At 44.9% G+C, this 21,159-nt stretch overlaps 1 protein-coding gene across 2 annotated transcripts in view; it reads right to left on the reverse strand.

The window, feature by feature from the left end:
• tpx2 (TPX2 microtubule nucleation factor) overlaps positions 1 to 5,703 on the reverse strand; it is a 32,995-nt gene extending 27,292 nt beyond the window's left edge. For both annotated transcript variants that reach the window (XM_072239116.1, XM_072239107.1), the window contains exons 1-2: positions 5,491 to 5,703; positions 358 to 555 (exon numbers count right to left, since the gene is read on the reverse strand). In XM_072239116.1, the coding sequence (XP_072095217.1) occupies positions 358 to 555; positions 5,491 to 5,590 (298 nt within the window). In that variant the 5' untranslated portion in view covers positions 5,591 to 5,703. The remainder of the gene's footprint in view (positions 1 to 357; positions 556 to 5,490) is intronic.
• Positions 5,704 to 21,159: the final 15,456 nt, after the last annotated feature.

Raw genomic sequence — 21,159 nt, forward strand, 5'->3', positions numbered from 1 at the left:
GGATACCAACAGTCTTCCTTGCATGTCATATTCTATCTAGATTTGCCAGATTCAACTAATAACCAGACAAAATAGCTTCAACTTTATCTGATATCAGTGGGGCAAGGAGATTAATCTGAACAAGGTTACTATAGAAGATATTATAACTATTTCTGTAGAGTTCAAACTTTGCAAGTTAATTAACTTCTACAGCAGCAAACTGGAGCTAGAGAAAAAAAAACCACAGGTAAACAACAATGCGAAGCAGAAATGTGATAAAGTTTGCCTACAGGTCCAAGGAATTTTGTATAAAAGCTTAAAAGGCTTCTTTGATTAAGTAGTAACTATTCCATAAATATGTAGAAGTAAAACTCTCACTTGTAGATGAAACCTCTTGCAGTTGTGGTTCTGTTTCAGAAGAATCTTCACACATTTTCGAGTCTTGGCTGTGTAGCACGGGACTAGTTCCTACTCCATTTTGCTCCACTTGATCCACTCCGGAATTTGAATTTTGTATAATTGGTACTGATTCAGGCATGGTAATTGCTGTAGCTTTGTTTTGTTCAATTTGTTTATCTAATATCCAAGAAAATATACTATAATAATTAAGAATGAACAAAAGCTTTAAGGACAATTATAGCTAAGGACAGGACTGCACTACTTCAGATAATACCTACTTTTAGCTATAGATCCCACATTGAAGGTGGTGGAAGCAGCCATCAAAGTGACTGTCATCAGGCAAGCCAATTTGCAAGTATTGCTTTTAAATTTGTGTTGAATATTATTTAAGTGAATTATGACCTGTTCAAAATCACTGGAGCTTAGAATTCAAAGGGTCATAATTCAGTTTGAAGGATTCAGAAACCAAATGGGTTTACTGAATTTTTTGGTCACAATTTAAAATTTCAAAGAGTTATCAACATTAAAAAACGTGAAATTCTGCAAAGACAGAACTAAGATTCAACTGGTCAAGCTACATCTGGTGCATGACACTCATCTCAAAGAACTGACATTTAAGTAGTCAAGTTATAAATACAGATTACAGAAGCTAAGTAGAGGTTGAAGAGAAGATGAGCTGAGAGAACAGGAATAATCTAGCAACCTTGACTTTGAAATCATCACTGGTAATAAAATCAATGATTCTGGAATAATTAAGTGTTTAATATCCCATTCTTGTTTAACTATTCGTTCCCTTTCCCACCTCCCAGTGATATTAAGTCTGCATGCCAATTTCACAATGCTGGAGCACAGCATGGGTCAGATAAATTTCAACCATAGGACAGAATTGCAACATCGACAGCAAGGCAAGCCCTCTGAATCTTGTGTGCGGTTCACTATCCCTCTCATTCCAGCCTGTGGCTTCTGCAGTGTAACAAGACCCAGCTTAATGAACAACTCACCCAATCTGGGCAAGGTGCAGCTTTGTAGACTTGACATTGAATTCTTCAAATTTCTCTCTCTCTCTCCCCCAGTACTGGCCACATCTGGTGTCACAGTTTTCTTTTCTCCATTTATAATTTCAACTTGAGGATATTCCACAAACTTACTGGCTGCATCACATTCTGTCTGTTTCCATTAAGGTGGGGTTGATCTTTGATTCATCAAGCACCACAGCACAGGAACCCATCTAGTCCCCAAACTTACTTTGCCCAGTCCCATCAATCTGCAGTTGGACCATATCCCTCTCATCCATACATGGATCCAATTTCCTCTCCAATGTTTCAATCACACCCACATCCACAGGCAGCTTGCTCCACACTCACATCATCCTGAGTGAAGAAATTAACCCTTAAATATTTCACCTTTCACCCCATCCTCAGTGGAAAAAGCCTGCTGGTATTTACCCTAGCTATAGCCCCCAATTTTGTAAACCTCTATCAAATCCTCCCTCATTGCAGACAATACTCAAAATTTGGTCTCACCAATGTCTTACAAACCTCATTTCTCCTACTCAATACTCTGATTTATGAAGGTCAATGTTCTAAAAGCTCTCTTTACGACCCTCTCTACTTGTGATGCCACATTCAAGAAATTATAGATCTATACTCTCAGATCCCTGTTCTACCACATGTCACAAGAGCCCTACTGTTCACCAATTCCTATTTTTTGCCCTCCCAAAGTGCAACACCTCACACTTGACTGCATTAAATTTCAGCTGCCGTTTTCAGCCCATTTTTACAGCAGGGTCAGTCCTGCAAGCTTTAATAACTTTCCTCACTGTCCACTGCACATCTAAGCTTGGTGTCAGCTACAAATTTGCTGATCCAGTTAACCACATTATCGTCCAGATCATTGATAAAGACAACAAACGTCAAAGGACCCAGCACGGATTCCTGTGACACTCCACTAATCACAGAACTGCAGTCAGAGAGGTAACCATTTGCTACCACTCTCCCGCAAAGTCAATTTTAAATACAACTTACTACTTCATCCTGAATACTAAGCAACTGAAACTTCTTGACCAGCCTACCATGTAAGCAATATCCCACTTTCCTAGTAACCTCCTCAAAAACAAACTATGGGTTAGATATGACTTAACTCTCACAAAGCCATGTCACCTATACCCAATCAAACCGTACCTAAACAAATACTTAGGTACCCTGCCTCTTACAATGCCTTCCAATAATTTACCCACCATGATATCAGGCTCACCAGCCTATAAATTCCCAGCTTATTCTAAGAGCCTTTCTTGAAAAACAGAACTACATTAGCCACCCCCCAGCACCTCAACTGTGGTTATGAAAACTTTAATTACCTCTGCCAAGGCCGCTGCAATTTCTGCACTAGTCTCAGAAAAGGCTGGATGAGAGCCTGAGACAGTAGAGACTTAGTCTCAAGACAGCAAGCACCTCCTCTTCTGTAATCCACGTGACCCATGATCTTCACTATGGTTTTGCCTCAGTTCTACAGACTATGTCCACTCAAGTTAAATACAGATGCAAAAAAAGTCTATTTAAAATCTCCCCTATTTCTTTCAGTTCCATGCTTGGATGGCAATGTTGATCTTCAAGAGGAAGGATTTTGTCCCTTACAATCCTTTTGTTCTTAATACATCTGCAAAAGCCCTTCACCTTGTCTGCCAGAGCAACATCACACCCTCTTTCAGCCCTCCTGATTTCCCTCTCAAATGTTGCCTTGCAATTCTTGTACTCAAGCATCTCATTTGTTCCCTGGTGCCTATACCCACTATGCCCCTCCTTCTTAACCAGGACCTCAACATCCCTCGAAAACCAAGGTATCCTAAACCTGTTTGCCTTGCCTTTTATTCTGACAGGAACAAACTCCGTGCTCTCAAAATTTCACTTTCGATGGCCTACCACTTACCAAGTACACCTTTGCCAGAAAGCAGCCTATCCCAATCCATACCCTCCAGATCCTTTCTGATGTTCCCAGAATTGGCTTTTCTCCAATGTAGAATATTAACTTAAGGACCAGTCCTATCTTTCTCTATAGTTATCTTAAAACAAATGAGATTATGAGCACTAGATCCAAAATATTCCCTTACATACACTTCTGTCATGTGCTCTGTGTCACTCTCTAACAGGGAGGGCTGGGACCTCTATCTATTAAGGGAACTTCCCTGAACACATTTGACAAACAATCCTATCCAGTCCTGTTACAGTCTGCAAGTCCCAGTCAACATATGAAAAGTTAAGATCATTATCACAATTTTTTTGCTTGCAACTGTCTGCTATCTCTACAAATTTGCTTCTCTAAATCGCACTGGCTATTGGGTGGTCTACAATTCAATCCTATTAACATGGTCATCTTAGTTCCGTCCATATAGCTTCAGTAGACGAGACCTCCAGCCTGAGGACTGCCATAACAGTTTCTCTATTAATGCCACCACCTCCTCCCATTAGTTGTACCCTACTAAACCATTCAATTCCTGTCTTCGTAGATAAGCTTAACAGCTTTTTCCAGAACCACTCCAGTAGCTGCCCCGGCATTCTGGTTCCCATCCCTCTGCAATTTTAACTTAAACAACCCCCGCCCCCCCCCCCCACAGCAGCACTAGTAAACCTTCCTGCAAGGATATTGATCCCCTTCCAGTTTGGGTGCAAACTGCCCCACTTGTACAGGACCCAATAATCTGAAGCTTCCCCTCCTGCACTATTTCCTTAGCCAGGTGTTAAACTGCACTATCTTCCTAATCATTGCCTCACTAGCACATGGCACAGGTAGCAACACTGAGCGTCACTGGATCTAACATGGACCATGACCTCTGGCTGCTCACCCACCTCCTTAAGAATGCTGTGGACCATCTAAGATGCCCCTGGCCCTGGCACCTGGGAGGCAACACAGTACCTCCTGCTTGTTGCATCAATGAATTCCCTACCATTACTTCTCTCCTCTTTCCTTCTCAGCAAGAGAGCCAAAATCAGTCCCAAAGATCTGACTAATGTGGCTTTCCTCTGCCAGATCTTTCCCCCACAACAGCATCCAAAACAATGTAATTGCTATTGGGAAACAGCCGCAAGGGCATCCTGCACTTGTTGCCTTAACCCATTCCCTTCCTTTGTGACTTGTCATAATATCCAAACTCAAAAATAGCCTGTATAATCCTACACTGGAGTGCATTAACTCCGATTTTCATGTGCTTATTACCACTCCCTTAAAATTTGCCCTGCTAGTGACGTTAGACCAACTGTTGTGCAGTTACTTTGTGATCTGACATTCTTTAACTCTGGAATAATTCAAGTAGCATATCCATATGCTCTAGTCATCCCCAAACCAGCTCTCTGCACTACTCGAAACAAAAAAATACCCTGCAGATGCTGGAATTCCAAGCAACACACACAAAATGCTGGAGGAACTCAGCTGACCAGGCAGCATCTATGAGGAAAAAAAGTAAACAGAACGGGAGAAAAAAAAAGATGAGAAGCCAGAATAAGAAGGTTGGGGGGGGGGGGGTGGAGGAAGAAATACAAGGTAGTAGGTTAAAGATGAAACAGGAGAGAGGGGAACAAATATTTTAAATATAACGTAGTGCAGCAGAACCCCAGAGCACTCACATGGCGACATCCTAGAAAGTTCATTTATAGAGAGGACAAAAACAAGGAGCTGGGGTACAGGAAGATTTCTGATGAACAGGTAACCGGAGATCCAATACTAGCCAGTGAAGCTCGGCGCCACGAAGCACAGGGCGGGATGCTTGAAGAGTAATATAAAGATGGCCAGTCGGGAAGGCGTTACAACAAGCTGCGGTGCTGTTAGTGCCCAAAGCGGAGTTACCTCACGATACCGGGGAAGGGAAGGGAATCTGATGGAATCCAAATTGGCGGGAGCGGGCATATTTACGGGGAGGAATCCTTTCTAGGGGATACCGACTGCGATGGGAGCCGGCGTCAGGGGAGCGGGCAGCCCCGATGCTAGGACAAAGGGGGGCATTAATAGGATCCATGGAGCGCTGGGAGGGACGCCGCCTCGCCTGCCCGAGCTCCGAGACTCGCGACCGCGACCCCGACCCCGACCCCAGCGCGGGCCCCGCCTGAGACCGCAGCCGCTTACCGAACCAATAGTCAGCCGTGGGGTCGTCGTCTTCCTGCGGGTTGCCGAAATTGAAGTGCCTTGGGGCGTCGTAATTCCAACTGTTGCAACCGGACGCCATCGCAAAATCAACACAGCCACTTTTTTGAACGCAAACGGTTCAAACCGCCGTCCTTTGAATTGGTCCCGGCTAATCAGAAACCGCTCCGGCCGGATGCCGCCGCTGAATGGATAGCTACCCGCTGACGTAGGTGGGGGGCGGGACCTGAGGACAACGTCCTCCAGCGCGCTACAGCGTACGTCATTGTTGTCCCAGCCGGTTATTTATCGGATTGATCTTCGCCATTACTCATGAGGTAATACCATGGAAAGGTGCTCCGATCCAACAGTACGAGGTTGGGTTTGCCAGAGTTTCACCAGGAACCTCTTAAATAAACCAGCCAATTACTCTCTGTAATCTGCCGCTTTGGCCAATGAGGTTCAAGTATTCGAAATTTAAACTGACCGCCGAGGCGGGGTTCGTCCCGCCCCTGTGACGCGATTGGAGGAGACCGTTTCTGGGTCCCCCGAGGGCTTTGTGTGTGTTGATGCGGAGTGCTCCCGTATCGACACCACATTTAAATGGCGTTAGCGTCAGGGCGGCATGGTCTCTCTCTACACCCCACTCCAGTACAGTAGCTGGCGGCAAGTTGGACTGCCAACCGCCTTAAAAATTCAGAAGAAGAAGCTAATTCTTTCAGCAATTTGTCCTTCTGTGGAAAAGAGCAAACAGGCGATGTTTCGGTCCAAGACGCTTCTCCAGGATGGGAAAGGAAGGGGAGGGGAGGAAGTAGTGCAAGGTGGGATGTGATGGGGGAAACCGGGAAAGTGGGAGAGAGTGAAGTAAAGAGCTGGGAAGATTGTCGGGAGGTGTGCAGCATGCCCAAGAAGTTACAGGAGAATCATAGCCAAGGTGAAAGAAACTGGATTGCATGGGAGAACCTAGTTATTAGATGTAAAATGCTGTTTTTTTGGTTATGAGGCAGGTGTAGCCCACGCAAAGGTGTTTGTTGCAGCAGTCGCCCAAGCTTACCCAGAGAGTGAAAATGGACTAATGTCATCTCCACATTCCTGGCAATGACGGGTGCGGGGGTGGGGGGGGGGGGCTGCAAAGAACCAAATTTCCCTAAGATTTTCTTTATTAGGGCTCAGAATAAAATAAACAAGCAAATGAGTAGCCCAGATGAATACAGATTCAGAAACAGGCAAAAGAGCAAGACCTTGGAACAGGATAAACAGGCTATGGGGTCAAAATAGAGCCCGTTATAGCAAAGACAATATAACTACATCAGTCTGTTCATTGCTAATATCATTAATATGGTGAGGAAGTGTAAATCACTGAATCATTTAAAATGACTAGGCAGGATTTCATATTACACAATCTGCTTACTAGAATACAGCCCAAACACTACAGATTCATCCCATTAAGTAAAGACAAATCATGATAAAAAATCAAAATGGTGACTAATTTCATCTGATCCCCAGGTCTTCTATCCACTCCACCATTATGAATATCCTGAAGTATCAAAGAATTAGTACTTGCTATTTCTGCCAATGGACTCAAGAATTTATAGATCCTCATTCATATTTACCTTGCTCTCCTGGTCTCAAATTAGGTGTTTGCTAACCTATGTAGGATGAAGAAAACAGAAGAGACACATCCTCTTCAAAATACATGCCATAAAGTCAAGAAACTCCAGAAACCTTGATCTGTCACCCCTTAAAATAACAGCTGAACAGAAACCAGTTTAGCTCTTTTCCAGCATTTGTTTCTTCTTTACTGGTTTGGTTAATCAGTCATTGTAAATTAACCCATGATTTGGTTAGAGTTAATCAGGTTGGTCAAGAGGTTGATGGTGTAGTATGGCTGGAAGGGTCCACTCTGCATTTTATTGTTAAATAAATAAAGACTACAACTCCCACCAATGTGTCCATGAAGGTTCTCAGTCACCCAGGTCATTGTATATCAAGCAGTGGTAAATCAAGGCATCTGAACTTGCTGTGTTGTCTGGAAGTCGTTTCGCCACTTGTCCGAGAGGTTTCTTCAATTCTGATCCACATGAGGGTTGTTATGAGTTGTAGAGGTAATGAGAGGGTCATTAGTCTTTGCATGAATGGAGATGCCGGGGTAGAGATATTAGGACTGCATTGATGGCTGATACATGGTGTCGTACCCCATCCCTGAACTTGTTCTGCTTGTAAGGTTAAGTGCCAGGAGGAAGATCAGTGGGGAGGGATGAATGGACAAGGGAGTTGTGTAGGGAATGATCCCTGCAGAATGCAGAAAGTGGGGTAGGGGTGCGGTGGAAGATGTACTTGGTGGTGGGATCTTGTTGGAGATGGCAGAAGTTAATGGTGGATTGTGGTCTGGTAAGGACAAGATGAACCCTATCCCTGTTGGGGTGGCAGGAGGGTGGTGTAAGGGATGTGCACAAAATGGAAGAGACGTGGTTGAGGGCAGTGTTGATGGTGGAGGAAGGGAAGCCCCTTTCTTTGAAGAGGGAAGACATCTTCATTCTGGAATGAAAAGTCTCATCATGAGAGCAGATGCAGTGGAAACAGATGAATTGAAAGAAGAGGATGGCATTTTACAATTAACAGATTGGGAAGAGTCCAGGTAGCTGTGAGAGTCAGTGGATTTATAATAGGCATCAGTAGATAAGTTGTCTCCAAGATAGAGACATAGAGATCGAGAAAGGGGAGGGAGGTGTCAGAAATGCAACAGGTAGGTTTGAGGGCAGGGTGGAAGCTGGAGGCAAAGATGATGAAGTTGACATCCATGGTGAAAATAAGTGGCTTGGAGCCAGAGAACTTGAAGTCATGAAAAGATCAAGAGTGTGTGAGGTGTCACAGATGTAGGTGGAAAGGGACTGAAACAGGGGAGATAAAACTGAGTCGAGGCATGCAGATATGAGTTCAGTGGGGCAGGACGAGCAGAAACAATGGGTCTACCTGACGGGCAGGTTTGTGGATCTTGGGTAAAAAAGGGAGGTGTGGGGTGAGAGAACTATGAGGTTGGTGGCAGTGGATAGGACATCCCCAGAGTTAATAAGATCGGCGATGATTTGGGAGACAGTGGTCTGGTGTTCCTTAGTGGGGTACTGTTTGAGGGGTAAGTAGAAGTGTCTGTCAGTTGTCACTCGGCCTCAGCAAGATAGAGGTCAATCCACCAGACTATTATTACAGCACCCCCCTTTATCTGCGGGTTTGATGGGTGAGGTTAGTATTAGTGAAGAGAGAGTGGAGAGCAGAGCATTTGGAAGGAGTGAGGTTGGAAATGGAGAGAGGAGTTGATGTCTTAGAAACCATAGAAACTACAGCACAGAAACAGGCCCTTTGGCCCTTCTTGGCTGTGCCGAACCATTTTCTGCCTAGTCCCACTGACCTGCACACGGACCATATCCCTCCATACACCTCCCATCCATGTATCTGTCCAATTTATTCTTAAATGTTAAAAAAGAACCCGCATTTACCACCTCGTCTGGCAGCTCATTCCATACTCCCACCACTCTCTGTGTGAAGAAGCACCCCCAATGTTCCCTTTAAACTTTTCCCCCCTCAACCTTAACCCATGTCCTCTGGTTTTTTTCTCCCCTTGCCTCAGTGGAAAAAGCCTGCTTGCATTCACTCTATCTATACCCATCATAATTTTATATACCTCTATCAAATCTCCCCTCATTCTTCTACGCTCCAGGGAATAAAGTCCTAACCTATTCAACCTTTCTCTGTAACTGAGTTTCTCAAGTCCCGGCAACATCCTTGTAAACCTTCTCTGCACTCTTTCAACCTTATTTATATCCTTCCTGTAATTTGGTGACCAAAACTGAACACAATACTCCAGATTCGGCCTCACCAATGCCTTCTACAACCTCATCATAACATTCCAGCTCTTATACTCAATACTATGATTAATAAAGGCCAATGTACCAAAAGCTCTCTTTACGACCCTATCTACCTGTGACGACACTTTTAGGGAATTATCTGTATTCCCAGATCCCTCTGTTCCACTGCACTCCTCAGTGCCTTACCATTAACCCTGTATGTTCTACATTGGTTTGTCCTTCCAACATGCAATACCTCACACTTGTCAGTATTAAACTCCATTTGCCATTTTTCAGCCCATTTTTCCAGCTGGTCTAAGTCCCTCTGCAGGCTCTGAAAACCTTCCTCACTATCTACTACACCTCCAATCTTTGTATCATCAGCAAACTTGCTGATCCAATTTACCACATTATCATCCAGATAATGTGACAAATAACAGATGACAAATAACAATGGACCCAGCACTGATCCCTGTGGCACACCACTAGTCACAGGCCTCCACTCAGAGAAGCAATTCTCTACCACCACTCTCTGGCTTCTTCCATCGAGCCAATGTCTAATCCAATTTACCACCTCTCCATGTATACCTAGCGACTGAATTTTCCTAACTAACCTCCCATGCGGGACCTTGTCAAAGGCCTTACTGAAGTCCATGTAGACAATATCCACTGCCTTCCCTTCATCCACTTTCCTGGTAACCTCCTCGAAAAACTCCAACAGATTGGTCAAACATGACCTACCACGCACAAAGCCATGTTGACTCTCCCTAATAAGCCCCTGTCTATCCAAATGCTTGTAGATTCTGTCTCTTAGTACTCCCTCCAATAACTTACCTACTACTGACGTTAAACTCACCGGCCTATAATTTCCCGGATTACTTTTCGATCCTTTTTTAAACAACGGAACAACATGAGCCACTCTCCAATCCTCCGGCACTTCACCCGTAGACAGTGACATTTTAAATATTTCTGCCAGGGCCCCCGCAATTTCAACACTAGTCTCCTTCAAGGTCCGAGGGAACACCCTGTCAGGTCCCGGGGATTTATCCACTTTAATTTTCCTCAAGACAGCAAGCACCTCCTCCTTTTCAATCTGTACAGTTTCCATGGTCTCACTACTTGATTCCCTCAATTCCATAGATTTCATGCCAGCTTCCTTAGTAAATACAGACGCAAAAAACCTATTTAAGATCTCCCCCATTTCCTTTGGTTCCGCACAAAGCCGACCACTCTGATCTTCAAGAGGACCAATTTTATCCCTTACAATCCTTTTGCTCTTAATATACTTGTAAAAGCTCCTTGGACTATCCTTTACTTTGACTGCCAAGGCAACCTCATGTCTTCCTTTAGCCCTCCTGATTTCTTTCTTAAGTATTTTCTTGCACTTCTTATACTCCTCAAGCACCTGATTCACCCCCTGTTTCCTATACATTTCATACAACTCCCTCTTCTTCTTGTTGGCAGTTGGCATTGAAAAGATCCAAAGCGGGGTGTCCAAGAAGAGGAGAGGATGTTGGAGACAGGAAAGGGGTCATCGATGCCTGGTGGAGGGACCTTCCCAAAGAAGCAGGCACGAAGACGTAGGTGCTGGCAGAAGAGATCAATGTCATGACAGATGTGGAACTCACCAAGGTGTGGGTGCAGGGGGACAAAGGCAAGACCCTTACTGAGGACAGAATGTTCTACCTCAGAGAGGGGATGGTGAAGACCCGACACAGATGAGAGCTGGGAAGTGGTTGGTAGTGTCAGAGGAGAGGGGAGGGGAGGGTTGGGGTATTCAGGGAAGATAGGGTGAGAGGAAGGTGGAGTCTCAGAGGACCCAAGAGCTAGTGGTGTGGGAAAGGGAGATGGGGATTCCAGTGGCAGTGAACCTCTTCCCACCGTTACTTGTAAAAATGCCATCCTTTCTCTTAATTCCTCCCTCCCTGCTGCATCTGCTCTCAGGATGAGGCTTTTCATTCCAGAACGAAGGACATGTCCTCCTTCTTCAAAGAAAGGGGCTTCCCTTCCTCCACCATCAACACAGCCTTCAACTGCATCTTTTCCATTTCGCGCACATCTGCCCACACGCAATCCTCCCGCCACCCCATCAGGGATGGGGTTCCTCCCGTCCTCATCTACCCCCCTACCAGCCTCCACGTCCAGCGCATAATCCTCCATAACTTCTGCCATCTCAAACGGGATCCCACCACTAAGCACATCTTTTCGTACCCCCCGCTTTCCGCATTTGTCCCTCCTGGCACTTATCCTTGCAAGCAAAGCAAGTGTTACACCTCCTCCCTCACTACTATTCAGGGCCCCAAACAGGACACTTCACCTGTGAGTCGGTTGGGGTTACCTACTGTATATCGGTGAGACCCGATATAGATTGGGAGACCACTTCGCCAAGCACCTATGCTCCACCAGCCAGTGGCCACTCATTTTAATTCCACTTCCCATTCCGACATGTCAGTTTATGGTCTTTTCTACTGTCACAAAGAGGCCACACTCAGATTGGAGGAGCAACACCTTGTACTCCGTATGGGTAGCCTCCAACCTGATGGCATTAACATTGATTTCTCAAAATTCCAGTAATTGCCCCCCCCCCATTCACCATTCCTCATTGCCTTTTCCTTCTTTCACCTTATCCCCTTACCTGCCCATCACATTCCCCTGGTGCTCTTCCCCCTTTTCTTTCTGCTGTCCTCTCCTATCAGATTCCCCCTTCTCCAGCCCTGTATCTCTCTCACCAATCAACTTCCCAGCTCTTTACTTCATTCCTCCCCCTCCCCCACCACCTTCTAACTCTGATTACTGTTTTTTTTTCCCTCCAGTCCAAATGAAGGTCTTGTAACACTTGTACTCTTTTCCATCGACACGGGCTGGACTGTGAGGTCCTCCGGCATTTTGTGTGTGTTGCTTGGATTTCCCGCATCTGCAAATTTTCTCTTGTTTATGAATGCATATCATTCTTGACCTTGAGAGACTGCAAAATAAGAGGCTGAGCTATGTGAATGTTGGATGGATATTCACTCTGTGACATGCAATCATTTAACAGAGTTTCAATTGTTTACACAAGCACGAATAAATTTCCACAGGTTGATCAGATATCATTCAGGAGTGGAAAATTTGGTGTATTCCCCACTTCCTATCTTGGAAGAAGATATCTTCACTATCATCAGAGGCTAAATTAATACCCTCCACACAATACTTGTGCAAAAGCCACCTCCCAGTCTGTGTGGCCCAACTACAAGCTGCCCTTATTGAACAGGATATCAGCTAATACTGACATAACATTGCAACCCAAAGCTTATGTTGATCAAATGTTTCTTTGTCTTTGAAAGAGCAGTTCTAATGAGATGAAACGAGAGTGTTAGGAAGAGAATAAAGAGCCATCTATGTCAAATGTCACCTGTTTTTAAGCTGATGCACATCAAATGTTGGGAGAAAACAAGTAACAAGGGCAATTTGAACAATGAGTCTTTCAGCTCAATTCAACAAATCCTTTTAACATTCTACCACATGGACTTCCAGTTGTGGTGTCGTACTGGCTCTTAAATGAATCCTGAATTTCCTTCCATCTGTGTAAATAAAGAAAGTCTTTATACATTTTTATAGTTTCTTTTGCATCATTGTCCTGGGACCAAATTTCAGAACAACGTGCTACCCACTAAAGATGAACTTTGTGGAGATATTCTGGTTTCAAAGAGCTCTGAGTCTCCAGAAATCTCTACTCCCACTTGCCCTCCACCCCACTGCCATCAGAACCGTGGAATCCAAGTACGAAAGCTTGATAATGTTGGACTATATAGGAGTTAAGGACTAGGGTGATACAGTGGGAAAATTGAGTCCTTTTGAACTCTGGAGTATAATCCAGCGGCCAAATGACTGATCCCTGCTTCAATTTCATGTTTTTATATTCTAAGTAAGATAGCTTAAGGGTTCAAATGTCTGAAGTAGATTTGAACTCACAACCTTGTAACTTGAGGCTATAGTTCTCCCATGGAGCCAAAATGACACTGAACAAGCATCTGTTTTGAAGTCTCCTTTCACTGCCCTGAATCATCGTTCCTTTATCAGTTTACTTACAATAATATGCCTCTCTTAAAGTTAAGATAAGTTTCTATGATGAATTTAATGCAGACAAGAATGAGGTATTGCACTTTAGGAGGATCATCCAGGGTAGATCTTACACATTGAATGGTAGAGCACTAAGGAGTGCAGTAGAACAGAGGGATCCAGGAATGCAGATCCATAATTCCTTGTAAGTGGCTTCACAGGTTGATAGGGGCATAAAGAAAGCACATTGATTCATTAAGGCCAATGTATTGAGTATAGGAGTTGGGGTGTTATGTTGAAATTATTTAAGACATTGGTGAGGTCTAATTTAGAGTATCATTTACAGTTTTGGTCACCTACCTACAGGAAAGATGTTAATAATATTGAAAGAATATGGAGAAATTTTACAAGGATGTTGCCAGGTCTTCTAGACCTCAATTATAGGGAAAGGTTTAATAGGTTAGAGTTATTCACTGGAGCATAGGAGAATGAGGGGAAAATTGATACAGGTGAGGGGTATTGATAGGATAAATGCAAGCAGGCTTTTTCCACTGAGGTTGGGTAAGACTAGAACTAGAGGTCATGGGTTAAGGGTGAAAGGTGAAATGTTTAAGGGGAACTTCACTCAGAGGGTGATGAGCGTATGGACTGAGATTCCAGCAGAAGTGATGGATGATGGTTTGATTTCAACTTTTAAGAGAAGTATCGATAAGTACATGGATGTGTCGTGTACCGTTCAGCTAGGTCTTCTAATATAAAGAAACAAACTACAAGAAATTCAGAGTACATCCCATGATTAATGCATTTATTATTTTTCTTGCGAGGGGAAGTATACTTCCAGCCAAGTTTTGTCTGGAAATATAGCCCTGACATTCCGTTTAAACTAAAGTACTTTTATCCCTTTCTGTTAAAACAAAGAACAGTGATTAGGTTGCTCCATCCCATAACATTACATTCCTCTTGTTATCATCATCCTCACCTCATTCACACATTTGATCTTTAGAAGTTCCATTCTGTTCCCCCCCCCTTCAGGGTTACAGATATGTTTCCACATTCCCTCCTTTTTGTCATTTGATGGCAACACCATAATCATCAAAAACACAATTGTTAAGGTATGAGAATAGTAATCAAAATGTTTTCAGATATTCAAATAATGATACAGTCTCACAAGAGAAAATCTAGAGATGCTGGAAATACAAGCAGCACGCAAAATGTTGGAGGAATTTAGCAGGCCAGGAGCATCTAAGAAAAAGAGTAAACAGTCGACGTTTCGGGCTAAGACCCTTCATCAGGACTGGAGAAAAATGATGAGAAGTCAGTGTAAGAAGGTGGGGGAAGGGGAAGAAGAAATACTAGGTGATAGGTGAAGCCAGGAAGAGGGGAAGGGGTGAGGTAAAGAGCTGGTAAATTGATTGGTGAAAGAAATAAAGGGCTAGAGAAGGGGAAATTCTAACAGAAGAGGAAAGAAGACTGTGTAAGAAAGGGAAGGGGGAGGAGCACCAGAGGGAGGTGATCAGCAGGTAAGCTGATAAAGAGAGAGAGGGAAATGGGAATGGGGAATGGTGAAGGAGGGTTGGGGGAGGAGGCATCAGTGGAAGTTTGAGAAATCAATGTTCATGCCATCAGGTTGGAGGCTACCCAAAAGAAATATAAGGTGTTGCTCCTCTGACCTGAGTGTTGCCCCATCACAACAGTGGAAGAGGTCATGAACTGACAGGTTGGATTGGGAATGGGAAGTAGAGTTAAAATGAATGACCACTGGGATATCCCACTTTTTCTGGCAAGTGGAGCATAGGTGCTCGGTGACGTGGTCTCCCAATCTACATCAGGTCTCACCAATGTACAGGAAGCCACAGTGGGAGCACCAGATACTGTAGATGACCCCAACAGACTCACAGGTGAAGTGTCGCCTCACCTGAAAGGACTGTTTGAGGCCCTGAGTGGTAGTGAGGGAGAAGGTGTAGCACTTGCTCCGCTTGCAAGGGTAAGTGCCTGGAGGGAGATCAGTGGGGAGGGACGAATGGACAGAGGGGTCACGTAGGGAGTAACCCCTGCAGAAAGCAGAACATGGGGTGGGGCTGGTAGGGAAAAATACGCTTGCTGGTGAGATCCCATTGGAGATAGTGAAAGCTACAGAAAATTATGTGCTGGAAGCAACTCTAATGCAGTTGTCACAAAATAATCTGCAGATGCTGGGGTCAAAGCAACACTCACAACACGCTGGAGGAACTCAGCAGGTCGGGCAGCATCCGTGGAAAAGATGGATCGACGTTTCAGGCCGGAACCCTTCATCAGGACTGTAGGGCGAAGGGGCAGAGGCCCTATAAAGAAGGTGGGGGGAGGGTGGGAAGGAGAAGGCTGGCAGGGTCCAGGTGAAAAACCAGTAAGGGGAAAGATAAAGGAGTGGGGGAGGGGAAGCAGGGAGGTGATAGGCAGGAAAGGTGAAGAAAGAATAGGGGAAAACACAATGGGTAGTAGAAGGAGGTGGAACCAAGAGGGAGGTGGTAGGCAGCTGGGGGAGGGGCAGAGTGACATAGGGAGGGGGAGGGAATTACCAGAAGTTGGAGAATTCTATGTTCATACCAAGGGGCTGGAGACTACAAATAGAATTCTCCAACTTCCGGTAATTCCCTCCCCCTCCCTTCCCCTATCCCTACGTCATTCTGCCCCCTCCCCCAGCTGCCTACCACCTCCCTCATGGTTCCACCTCCTTCTACTACCCATTGTGTTTTCCTCTATTCTTTCTTCACCTTTCCTGTCTATCACCTCCCTGCCTCCCCTCCCCCACCCCTTTATCTTTCCCCTTACTGGTTTTTCACCTGGAACTGACCAGCCTTCTCCTTCCCACCCTCCCCCCACCTTCTTTATAGGGCTTATGCCCCTTCCCTCTACAGTCCTGACGAAGGGTTCCGGCCCGAAACGTCGACCGATCTTTTCCACGGATGCTGCCCGACCTGCCGAGTTCCTCCAGCGTGTTGTGAGTGTTCCAATGTAGTTGTCGATGTAGTGTGGGGAAAATTGGGAGTGGTACCAGTGTAGACTTGAAACGTAGACTGTTCCATGTAGCCCGCAAAAAGGCATCTATGCCTGGAACCCATGCGAGTGCCGGACTACATCTTCTGTTTGAAGGGAACAATCTCAGAACTTAAGTTAAACAAAATCCCTTTTCCTAGTCCAGATCAACAGGTACCCATTTTCAATATACTCTCCTTCTTTGTCCTATACAGTACTACACATAAACCACAAAAGAGTAACAGCTATTGTTACTGTAGCAATAGTTATACCAGAATGTAGGATAGTCACCCCTCATCCTCTTCCTGGAGTGTTATAATTGTGAAACTGATCCCGCACCTCTCAGATAAGACTGCAAAGTCAGATATGTCTTTGGATTCATTTGGCATATAAATGTAACATTCTCGACCAATCAGGGCACACATGCCTCCTTTCGTGGATGAACAAAGTCCAAAGTCAGTTAAGTTTTGCCTTGCTACTGTATGGACCACCACCAATTCTGCCAAAAATTTAGCTATTGCTTGTTGGGTTTGTTCGGGAGCATATGCAGTTTCATTTGCTAATTTTTCCAATGCTAGTGTCATGTTAACAAGTACCTGCACCTTACCAGCTCCGTAGACAAGCGCTACCTCCTCCAGGAACAACACTACGTCCTTTTATTCTGGGGTTAGCACTCATTGTTTCCAAATTTATATCCCCATCTGCCCCCAGTGAAATTCTGGCTGTAGCGATTAGTGGAGAAAGGGGTTCATGTTTCCGAGTCCTAGCATCGTTATACCAACATATCCAGGCCAGAGATCTTGGACCAATTAAAGTAACATTTCATCTCTGTTCCAGTAAAGGGCACAGGTAACAAAAGCACACCCACCTCCAAGTGCCTGGACATCCATACAAATCCAGCAGCTTAGGACATTGGTCCCGTTTGGACATTTGCAAGTCAATCACAATAGACAATAGACAATAGGTGCAGGAGTAGGCTAGTTGGCCCTTCAAGCCAGCACCACCATTTACTGTGATCATGGCTGATCATCCACAATCAGTATCCAGTTCCTGCCTTATCCCCATAACCTTTGATTCCGCTATCTTTAAGAGCTCTATCCATCTCTTTGTTGAAAGCATCCAGAGACTTGGCTTCCACAGCCTTCTGGGGCAGAGTATTCCATACATCCACCACTCTCTGGGTGAAAAAGTTTTTCCTCAACTCCGTTCTAAATGGCCTACCCCTTATTCTTAAACTGTGGCCTCTGGTTCTGGACTCACCCTTCAGCAGGAGCATGGTTCCTGCCTCCAGCATGTCCAATCCCTTAATAATCTTATATGTTTTCATAAGATCCCCTCTCAGCTTTCTAAATTCCAGAGTATACAAGCCCAGTCGCTCCAATCTTTCGACATATGACAGTCCCACCATCCCGGGAATTAACCTTGTGAACCTATGTTGCACTCCCACAATAGCAAGTATGTCCTTCCTCAAATTTGGAGACCAAAACTGCACACAGTACTCCAGGTGTGGTCTCACCAGGGCCCTGTACAGCTGCAGAAGGACCTCTTTGCTCTTATACTCAATTCCCTTTGTTATGAAGGCCAGCATGCCATTAGCTTTCTTCACAGCCTGCTGTACTTGCATGCTTGCCTTCAGTGACTGATGTACAAGAACACCTAGATCTCATTGTGCTTCCCCTTTTCCTAACTTGACTCCATTTAGATAATAATCTGCCTTCCTGTTCTTACCACCAAAGTGGATAACCTCACATTTATCCACATTAAACTGCATCTGCCCACTCACCCAGCCTGTCCAAGTCACCCTGCATTCTCATAATATCCTCCTCACATTTCACACTGCCACCCAGCTTTGTGTCATCGGCAAATTTGCTGTTACTTTTAATTCCCTCATCTAAATCATTAATATATATTGTAAACAGCTGCGGTCCCAGCACTGAACCCTGTGGTACCCCACTGGTCACTGCCTGCCATTCCAAAAGGGACCCATTAATCGCTACTCTTTGTTTTCTGTCAGCCAGCCAATTTTCAATCCATGTCAGTACTCCGCCCCCAATACCATGTGCCCTAATTTTGCCCACTAATCTCCTATGTGGGACTTTATCAAAGGCCATGAACAAGAAAGTGTTCATGGCAATTGCATCAGTCAAAGCCAAGGGCGAATCCAACCGCTGTCTTTTGGACTTTCAGTGGTTTTATATGTTTTTTCTCATGTTGTTAGGCATCTTCTTACAGTGAGAAGCATGAATCCACGACGGCTTTTTTCTCACCTTAATGGCTGTATTAGTATCCAGGATGTATTAGTATTAAAGAGCGGACGAACCCTCTCGTAGGGTCAATGGCCATCTAGCAAACACATGCCGTGAAGCGCGGAAAGGGCATCCCTTGCATCGAAGCTTGATCTGGCCACTCACTGTAACAAAACTTCCCCCAGCCATCTTGGACCCCACCATGCCACTGGATCTGGGAGGGGATGTCGAGAGGGCGGGTCTGGACCTGTGCAACCCACTACTCACCTAAAATCCACTCATGCACATGCTGTTCCTGTCTGAGGAGTGGAGTTCCACCCCACTAACTGACTGAAAGGAACCATCATCATCCTATGGAGATAGAGATAGAGATAGAGTTAGAGATAGAGAGAGAGAGAGAGAGAGAGAGAGAGAGAAGAGAGGAAAAAAGTGAATGAATGAATCCAGGAATACCTGAAATGGTCCTTCAAATCGAAGTTCCAAACAATTCTTTCTTTTTAAATGTCCACACCACCACATAATCTCCAGGTTCAATGTATGGCACTTAGCATCTGCTAGTCATTGCTGGACTTCCTTTAACTGTTGATGATATCTGGTAATTTTTTTTGGGCAAAAGCATAGTTTACAACACTCTCATCCAGGTTATGTACATCCATCTATGTAACTCCTGGTGGCACAACCGGGACAAATGAATGGTTCTGTTAGACGTGGCTCAAATAGTCATCAAAACCAAAGGCAGCACCCTCTCCCTAGTCAACCTCTTGATGTATGTATAAAATGCAGGAGGAGAAGATGGCGGCACTCCTGCGCGTGCGCAGCCCTCCGGTGAAAAATGATATCGTATCTGTTAAATAGGGGCCGTGGACAATTCTGATTTGATGGAGAATGGATGTGAAGGCACAGAGGAACATCTGGAGAAATTTCTGAAACGCCCGTTCACTGCTGTTGTTACTGTGTGGTCAGGAATCTTTCAGAGGCCTTGCCTGGTTTTGGCGACCGAGAAGGAGGTCAAATCGTTCGGACAGAGATGGCGCTCAGTACACGGTGTTGGAGAGCTGATCAGAGCTTGAAGTTTTTGGATGACTCAGAGTCAGATTGTGGTCGGCATGACAGGGAAAGTTTTTCTTCCTTTTCCCATCTGCATGAGATGTGAGACATTTGAGAAACTTTGAACTTTACTGTGCTCTTTACTTTACATGAACTTTACTTGATTGGTACCTGATTCGTTCCAAGGGTTTAGATGGGGCAGAGTTTGTTAAGTGTGTCCAGGCCAAATTCCTGTCACAGTATGTGGACAGGCTGACTAGGGGGAATGCCATACTAGATCTAGTACTAGGTAAAGAACCGGGTCAGATCACAGACCTCTCAGTGGGTGAGCATCTGGGGGACAATGACCACCGCTCCCTGGCCTTTAGCATTATCATGGAAAAGGATAGGATCAGAGAGGACAGGAAAATTTTTAATTGGAGAAGGGCAAATTGTGAGGCTATAAGGCTAGAACTTGTGGGTGTGAATTGGGGTGATGTTTTTGCAGGGAAATGTACTATGGACATGTGGTCAATGTTTAGAGATCTCTTGCAGGATGTTAGGGATAAATTTGTCCTGGTGAGGAAGATAAAGAATGGTATGGTGAAGGAACCATGGGTGACAAGTGAGGTGGAAAATCTAGTCAGGTGGAAGAAGGCAGCATACATGAGGTTTAGGAAGCAAGGATCAGATGGGTCTATTGAGGAATATAGGGAAGCAAGAAAGGAGCTTAAGAAGGGGGCTGAGAAGAGCAAGAAGGGGGCATGAGAAGGCCTTGGCAAGTAGGGTAAAGGAAAACCCCAAGGCATTCTTCAATTATGTGAAGAAAAAAAGGATGACAGGAGTAAAGGTAGGACTGATTAGAGGTAAAGGTGGGAAGATGTGCCTGGAGGCTGTGCCAGTGAGCGAGGTCCTCAATGAATACTTCTCTTCGGTATTCACCAATGAGAGGGAACTTGATGATGGTGAGGACAATATGAGTGAGGTTGATGTTCTGGAGCATGTTGATATTAAGGGATAGGAGGTGTTGGAGTTGTTAAAATACATTAGGACGGATAAGTCCCCGGGGCCAAACGGAATATTCCCCAGGCTGCTCCACCAGCCGAGGGAAGAGATTGCTGAGCCTCTGGCTAGGATCTTTATGTCCTCGTTGTCTACGGGAATGGTACCGGAGGATTGGAGGGAGGCGAATGTTGTCCCCTTGTTCAAAAAAGGTAGTAGGGTTAGTCCGGGTAATTATAGGCCAGTGAACCTTATGTCTGTGATGGAAAAGCTGCTGGAAAAGATTCTTAGAGATAGGATCTGTGGGCATTTAGAGAATCATGGTCTGATCAGGGACAGTCAGCATGGCTTTGTGAAGGGCAGATCACATCTAACAAGCCTGATAGAGTTCTTTGAGGAGGTGACCAGGCATATAGATGAAGGTAGTGCAGTGGATGTGATCTATATGGATTTTAGTAAGGCATTTGACAAAGTTCCACACGGTAGGCTTATTCAGAAAGTCAGAA

This window comes from Mobula birostris, chromosome 2, assembly GCF_030028105.1.
Source record: "Mobula birostris isolate sMobBir1 chromosome 2, sMobBir1.hap1, whole genome shotgun sequence".
Taxonomy (NCBI): domain Eukaryota; kingdom Metazoa; phylum Chordata; class Chondrichthyes; order Myliobatiformes; family Myliobatidae; genus Mobula; species Mobula birostris.